At 32.0% G+C, this 8,425-nt stretch overlaps 1 protein-coding gene and 1 long non-coding RNA gene across 3 annotated transcripts in view; one reads left to right on the top strand and one right to left on the bottom strand.

Annotated features, from left to right (window-relative positions):
* The window catches only part of LOC117114076 (actin-related protein 2/3 complex subunit 3-like), a 7,591-nt gene extending 5,004 nt beyond the window's left edge, over positions 1-2,587 (bottom strand). The window contains exons 1-3 of one of the 2 annotated variants that reach the window (XM_033257616.1): positions 2,453-2,587; positions 1,437-1,530; positions 644-720 (exon numbers count right to left, since the gene is read on the bottom strand). In XM_033257616.1, coding sequence (XP_033113507.1) covers positions 644-720; positions 1,437-1,530; positions 2,453-2,458 — 177 coding nt within the window. In that variant the 5' untranslated portion in view covers positions 2,459-2,587. The remainder of the gene's footprint in view (positions 1-643; positions 721-1,436; positions 1,531-2,452) is intronic. The other variant, XM_033257615.1, reaches the window with a different exon arrangement.
* A 1,370-nt stretch (positions 2,588-3,957) lies between these two features.
* LOC117114108 lies at positions 3,958-5,976 on the top strand. The gene is made up of 2 exons (XR_004446301.1): positions 3,958-4,088; positions 5,765-5,976. It is a non-coding gene; the product is annotated as an uncharacterized LOC117114108 (long non-coding RNA).
* Positions 5,977-8,425: the final 2,449 nt, after the last annotated feature.

The following is an 8,425-nucleotide window of genomic DNA, read 5'->3' as shown; positions in this document are numbered from 1 at the left end:
ATTAACAAGAATAACATTTTCAATCTTCTAATCAACTTTATATAGCCGGAGTTAGTTTCGACCTAGGCAAGCCTTGCTGAAAAGGTACAATTTCTCCATCAAAAGGCTTTTTCTATGAATGGAATGACCTTTTCGAAACACTCCTGTAGACCAAACCCAGTACTATTATGATTTTTTAATCGTGCGGGAAATCCACTCACGATGCATAAATGGTCCCTGTGGTGGATCAAGTCTTCTCGGATAATAAGGACTCTAAACTGTAGGTCCAGTTTACTCAATTGTCCCGTGTGCACTTTAAAGAACCCAATACATCCTTTGAGAAGAGTAGGGGGTTACCCTGGTGTACTGGTCCATTTCAGCCCCACCTGTCCAGCCACAGAAGGAGTGTTTACATTGCAGCCCATGTCAGGTATCCTGCATGAGAATTCTTCTACCACACAACGTAAGCAAAATCACACACACTAGCTTCGTAGTGACTCGAGAAGAAGATTATCAACATTATCTTTAGCCATTAATATAATCATTATATTTGTGAATACTGTACCGTTCAAACACATGTATTTAAATATTTGATCAAGGTGTTATATAAAGATTCATCTCATGCTATAATAATTACCATAAATGCATTTATTATCCTACTAACCTTAATTTCATACTCTTTGAAGAAGACGTTGGCTTTAAAATACTGCAAAGATTCATCAATTATATCTGCATCACCCGCTGTTAGAAAAATGTTAAAGGCGAAAAAAAAAAAATCAAAATTACAGCAAATGTGAATGTAATATACATAGCCCTCCCTAGAGTATGCCTACTATCTCAATATTATATTAGTTGGAATATAGTCAAGTAACAGGGTAAAATCATGATTATTTCTTTATAATAATAATACTTCATTCACACTGAATCTGAATAGTCGGATTGTAAGGCCTACCGAACTGATCCGATAAGAAAATTGAATCAGCGTGTATGAATAGGGCCTCTGGCGTTCAGACCATCAGAAAACATGTTCCGAATTTCAGTTCAAATCTGATGTGAATGCACCTTTACAGTATATTAGGCCAAGTAAAAAAAAAAGTTTCTCGACCTAACATGTTGAAAAAAGGAGAATGAGGGGACTATTTTTTTTTTCACGCCGAGATGGCAAATCCAAGATGGTCTGATGGGAAACAGGCTACTACTTTCCCAATTTTACCAAGTAGATACATTGAAAGCAAATAAAAGAAGCACTCGACATGATGCATACCATATGAATCCCAACCACAAACGATCGAAAGAGGAATTTTACTAATGTGAGTAAGCTAGATTTTCATACATTTTGTAAAATAAAGCAAATAAAAGAAAAAAAAAATTGGTGAGGCAGAGATATTGGATGGTTGACTGGACGAGAAACAAGTAATTTTTTTTATTTGGCCTTATACCATTAATAGTTAACTTACTTCCAGGTGGAGCTGGGCCTCTATATTTCGTGTTTATCGGCAACAAAGCCATTTTGCAAATCTCTTTTGGAGCTGATAATGAAGAGTGGTAAGCCTGCAACACAAAAACCAAATTAAATTAAAATTAAATTATTTTTTTCTATTTGTTCCATTTCAAAATTGAAAATTTTGCATTGCAATCATTTTATGCATGATAACAACATTAAAGCTATAGGTCAAGTCTATATAAGTAAACCACCAATGTCCTTAATTAATAAACCTCACTGCAAAACATTTAAGTAATTATAAATATTAAATATAATAAAATATATAAATTTGGGTATTTTTATAAAGTCTGCAATTTAAAGCATAAATTTAGTGTAAGATCTTGTTGAAATTATTGATGAAGCCTAGGCCTAGCGTAAATGTCTAATAAAAATAAAATTTAATCGATTATCTTATATATATATATATATATATATATATATATATATATATATAATTTGAAGGGAGTATATATATATATATATATATATATACTGTATATATATAATTTAATTCTTAAAATGTATTTAGCTCTATTATTCTAATTAGAGACCAAAGCTGCTAAAAACCATGGAAATCCTGGTCCAAAAGTGGTCTTTAGAATTGGAGGGGAATCTGCAGTTTTGTTGTAAACATCCACTGGACGTTGAATGATTGGTTGGGTTTTTTTATTTATTTATTTATTTTTTGTTATCAAAGGCATTGTAACATAATGGCACAGATTCATTTATAGTATAATTAAATACCAATATACCGGATAATAGGATAACACTACTAAAATTCATTGCTGGGCCTAGGATCAAAATCTCCTTTTAGTCGCGGCCAGAGCTCGCGTGTCTTGGCACCGGCGAACGACGAGGAAATACGGAAGTAAACCAACACTGTCAGCTCCAGGGCCAAGCCTACACAAATACTGACAAGGGCCTAGCTAGGCTAGTTCTTTTAAAAATATTTCATCATATTTATAACAACAGCCTTCTTAATTAACTCACCGGCATATTGATATACGGTGTTTTAAACAAATTCAAATTGAGATGCTCTCATGAAGTAATTTAAAAAAAATGTATTTCACTTGATATTGGCGGAGCTGATTTGTATTCACACCCTTTTCCAATCGGTAAAACACTTCCGCATTTTGATTACCCACAATACAATAATACATCCGTCGTCTGCATGTTACAATATTTTCATTTTTATCCAAAATAGACGGCGATCATATTATAATATTCCCGAAAAATTGAGAAAACAATTAAAAAATATACTTTAAAAAAAATGCTTATTTAAAGGAACCATAGGTTTTCAACTTTAGGGATTGAAAAGTTTAAATGATTTAGGCCCGGTCCGGCCTTCTACAAAATTTGCTGCCTGAAATGTAGGCCCGGTAAGTATAAGTATAGCCTATGCAAAAATATAGGAATAGTATTTAAACATCTGTTAAAAATAGTGAGGAAAATGATCTCGTTTTACTTAGTCAAAATAATATCAAATAAGTTTTAGGGCCTAATTATAATTAAAATGTTCTTAGTTGTTTTGTATTAATCTTGCACTCTTTTTTGCGATGTGATCCATCAGTTTTCTGAAGACACGAATAAGGAAATTTTGAATCCAGTGAAGTTAGTATGGGCAAATAAACATATAAGCATTATCTTTTAAATCAGGTTATAGCACGTTTAGGTGGCAATACTTTAAAGTTTAACAGTAATTGATTTTGCTTTTTACTAATTATTTGGGGCCTATCGGGGGCGGATCCAGATATCCCAAAAAAGGGGGAGGGGCAAAAGTTGGGCCGATCAAGTCGATAAAACCACCCTAAATGGTTCGGGGGCATGCCCCGCGAAATTTTTGTTTTCTAAAAGCCAGGAAATAACCTCTGAGACGTTTTGTGGGCTCATTCCCCCCCCCCCTTTTTTTTCTTTCTTTCCTTTTCTTTTTTTTTACTTTCCAAAAGGGGAGGGGGTACCCCAACAAATCCGCCCTGCCTATTGTGAAAGGCCCTAAATTAATTACCGTCTAGTATGCGCTGCTGTATCCAGATTTCAAGAAAGGGTGCTGTTTTCTAATTCCAGTTATGAGAGAACAATTCACAAAATCGGGTAGAAGCGAAGAAACACCAAGGATTTTGTTCAGATATGGACTTTCATGACAAATGCTAGTATATGGTTTGAAGTAACTAGTTTGCCATTTGCTTCCATCAATTTAGTATTACTGTTTTATTAACAATTTATATAGGCCTATCTAACAATTTTTACATTCGAACAGAAACATAGCATAGTAAATTGAATTCTATTTAAATATAGTTTATGAATAAAAGTTGTTACTGTATGTATATTGCCAGTGGAGAGAAATTTATGTGTATTGAGGTAACTTGTATCGTTACCGTTGCGTCGTAAACCCATAGGCTAGATACATTGGATTTGAAGCAGACGACATACCATAGCAACAAAGTTAATGCATTGTGGTATATGTCCGGCTCGTTGTGCGCAAACGGTAAATTTCTTTTTTTATGTGCATTGTGGGTAGGTTTTGAACGTGTGGATGGATGTGCGAAGATCGACGACATATTCTGGTAGTGTTTTCCGTATATTTGGTGTTCCTGTTTCACCTATATAATCGGATTTTCGATAACAGGTTTGTCTGTCTATTTACGTTATAAGACAATACTTCTTGATTGAAAAATCTTATGCGCTATTTTCACTGTTGGAACTCGCCCAACTACAAACGGTTGCTTCTGGTCGCCATCTTGTTGTCTGAAAAGTGGGAGTGATCGCTACAGGATTTGCCCATCTTGAATCCCTTTTTGATGAGTAGGCTTCCGAATGACATATGGAGTAAAATTTGTTATAACCCATATATGAAGCAGAAATGTAAAAATTCAGATCAGTTTAGTCAATGTATGTTAATCGCAGTAGAATTTGAAAGGAAGATATTGGAAAATTGTAGGTAAATAATGTCAATGATGTAGCCTAGGCCCTAGCTGAGCCTGAGCTGAGTGATTCATTCAATGCAATGGGGACGGTTCAGACCGAGTCTAAAATTCTAGCCAGCCTAGTTTATTAAATAGGCTAGGCCTACCTACCTGTCTACCCACCACAAGGCAGAACGAGCAGACTGTATGCCTAGTCTAAATAGGCTATATATGACATTCATTCGAATTTAAGGGTTAGCTATTCCTAGGACGAGGTCAGACAAAATTTGATTCTCCATTGCTCCACCTCTTTCAATCATCATTGAATGAAGTAATGCTGTCTGTATGTATTGTTATTTCCTGTAGACTAGGCTAAGTCCAGTGTGCCTGGTTAAAATAAGAACTAGAAAAAGTAAATTCTGTAGTGCTGGTGATGCAGGTGAAAATAGTTCTTTTATTAATAATATAAAATCAAGGTTTTGTATATTTTTTTAATGAATGTCCTGATTTCTCCTAGATTTCAAGCATCAACATTATTTTCTATTTCAACTTTGATTCAAACTTGAAAAAAAGAATAATTTTTTATTGTAATAGATTTTTTATTTATTATTATTATTTGAGAGTTACTGTATCTAACAAATATAAAAAAGGACAACATTACAATGTTTCATTTCATTACAAATTTTCATTCAATGTAACATTATGAAAATTACTAAATGTTTCTTCATTTAATTTGATAAACATGTTTTATATGAAATTTATTATAAATTTGTTAACAGTACCATATTAATAATTAGATTATATTGTAATGATGTTGGATACCAGAACATAAAATTCTATTTTCAATTCCAAAAACAATTATTATTTACACCTTTTTAAAAGCTTCTTCAGTGCGTCTTTGACAGATGCTTTGTTATGAGGGTTTTGCCCGCTTGTTTTGCAGTATTAAAATATATAGTATTTTTGTTGCTAGACTGATATATACTGTACTTGGTTTCTATACTCTGTATTCTTTGAAACATAATAATTTTCTTAAATTTTGTGATTGAATATGGACCATGTGATGTCACCTGAATATCCAAGAATTTTATTACTGTCATCACTTTTTTATTAATTCATGAATAATGCCAAATAAGTCTTGGAACATGTTGTCGTCGTCAAATGTCTTCTTAATATTGAGTGGAGTAAAGTAATGCCAATTTTTTTATTATCTGTAATGTCAGTTATCTGTAGGTCGTCCACTTTTGACCTACCTTGGGTAGTTGTCCATAACCGGACATGCTAATACACCCTGTAATTAATTGCCAAAAAAAGGATTTTAAAAAACAACAAAATTGAGTAAATAAAAAGTTAACAATTAAAAAATTTCTTATAAATATCTGCATTCTTTTTTTCACAGAATCCCTATCGGGACAAAGCAGTAATGTAAACGGACTGCAATTTGTATTAATACTATTTCTTACTAAAATTGAATTTGACGACAATTAAAACGGAGTATAGCTACCTGAGAGACTTTTACATATGGACTTAAAATTTTGATGATATTTGCTTCATCATCAATTAATAAACAATCAACAAGATGGTTTTATCTCAAAGACAAAGAGAAGAATTGTAAGTATAATATTTTATTTTTTAAAACAGTAACTATACTGGCATGTGTTTCCATTTACAGTTAACCCCTCCTTTGGGAACCCCTATTCGGAAGACCTCCTATAGGAGGAAATATATTTTTTTAAATATTCAGGCCAACCTCTAGTACAGTATATATGAAGGGGAACACTTTTTAAAGTGGGGCACTCAGTGTGGTCGTCGGCTGACGGGATTCTATGAAGAACGCCACAACGCACGCGCAACAGATCTTTTTTAAGGATGAACCATTCAGACTGTCACCGACCATCATTCTAGCATTCACAGGATGTAACACAACAAATTCAATATCTAAATTTTAAAGTACTAAATTCAAATTTATAGTTTGAAAACTTTTTCAAGATTTAATTATTTAGTAATATTGAGTTATCGAATACAATTATATAAAAAAGGACAACATTACAATGTTTCTAAATACATTACCATGTTTCTAAATACATTACCATTAACATTATGAAAATTAGTAAATGCTTATTCATTTAATCTGATAACATGCTTTATATGAAGTTCATTATAAATTTATTAACAGTACCATATTACTAATTAGATTTGTAATGATGTTGGATACCAGAACATAAAATTCTATTTTCAATTCCATTTAAAACAATTATTTACACCTTTTTAAAAACTTCTTCAATGCGTTTTTAACAGATGCTTTTATGAGGCCCATTTGTTTTGCAGTATTAAAATATGTAGTATTTTTGTTGCTGGACTGATGTACTAAGCATCAATTTTCTTTAAATAATAAAATCTGTTGTTTCTATAGCTCTGTTTTCTATGAAACATAATAATTTTCTTAAATTTCTGTAAAAAGCTAACTTTCATAAGGAATTTCAATTATAACTTTGGCATCCTGATATCTAAGTTGATGCCCATAATAGAGAGTCTACTGTTGCATTATTGCATTCTTTTCAATGCTTCAAAATGCCACGGTTTATTCTATCTCATTGATACAGTAGATTGATATTGTCTCTTTCGTTAAGAATAATGTTTCTTCTACAGTATGTATGACCATTGTTCCATCAATGTAAACTCTGTCAGTATACTGCAAGAAAGAATATTTAAAAAAACGTGAACCATAACATTGCAGACATATTTTCACCTATAGTCCATTGAATCTTCTTTTGTTATGATGCTTCCCGTTATGAACTCCATTGATGGGTTTTGTCTGAGTTGACAAGCTTACTCTATTTGGAATACAACCACAACAAAATGTTCTATTGTAAAGGAGGATTGTCATTCAATTGTATTCTCTCAATTTCTAGTAGTAACTTTAGGATATCTGGTACTTTGAACTTTCTAAAAGTTCAATGTCCAAACTCATTGAAATGAATCAATAAATAAATATTGAAATGACTGAACATTCAACAGTTGTATTTACAAATTCAAGTTAATGAAAAACATGTACACACTTAACAAAGTAAAATGACATACTGTCCTGTATGCTGTACAAAGTATCAGGTTCACTTTCACAAGTTGAATATTGTCATGTAAGAATATGAGAGTAATGTGACACAAAAATAAGTATTACAGTAATTGTTCTTCATTGGTAACACGAACAAAAATTATCAATTTAAAAACTGCTCTGAAATTATAAAAAATAGGCTATATTACACATATTTATGTATTCAAAATAAATTTAAATTTAAGTTGTTGAAAATAGCTAACATCATTAACATTTCATTTTTATAAAATATTCTAGCTTGTAAGAAGTATATCCTGTATTGATCAGATAAATTGTCAAAGGAAAGATGCTTGTAAATATCTTTTAGTGCTACATTTCAAGTTGGTTTTAAAAATACGATAATGAACTGACATAAATTTAACTCTTTAAATGTCAAATAATGTGTTGTACATTAAATTAAATTATATATAATAATTTTAAAGCTGAAATCTTATCAAATAGGAATGTAATTTATACAAACTGTAAATCATGCAATTTTTTTGATAATACACATTGTCCTTATTGCTGATAGTTAAAAACATCAACACGATACATTTACACAATTGAAATCACTTGCCACCATGGATACATGATACAGGTTTTACGGAGACAATTAATTGAACGTTATTTGCAAAAATGAACCCATTGATCATGTGCAGGTCAAATTATCTTGCCTTTCATTGTCAATGTTAATTGGAAAATTTTATGAATAGAACAATATAGCTGGGAGGTGTGCATGTAGCAGTTACTGATACTAATGAATGCAGTTTAGTACGTTGTCACAGGTGGACAAAGTGTGGCCCACTGGCTGTATGCAGCCCTAAACCATTTTTTTTGCAGCCTGCAAAAATGAATTAGAAACCCAACAGTATGTGTGCAGCCTGCCAAGAAACATTGGCTAGAAAACACTTGTTTTGTTTACCGCCTGACAGCAATCAACTGTAAAAAGTAATCTTAAAATTGGGAAGA

This window comes from Anneissia japonica, unplaced genomic scaffold (genome assembly GCF_011630105.1).
Source record: "Anneissia japonica isolate Jap-2015-1 unplaced genomic scaffold, ASM1163010v1 scaffold288030_len866700_cov218, whole genome shotgun sequence".
Lineage (NCBI taxonomy): Eukaryota > Metazoa > Echinodermata > Crinoidea > Comatulida > Comatulidae > Anneissia > Anneissia japonica.
This window is presented reverse-complemented; position numbering and strand designations above follow the sequence as displayed.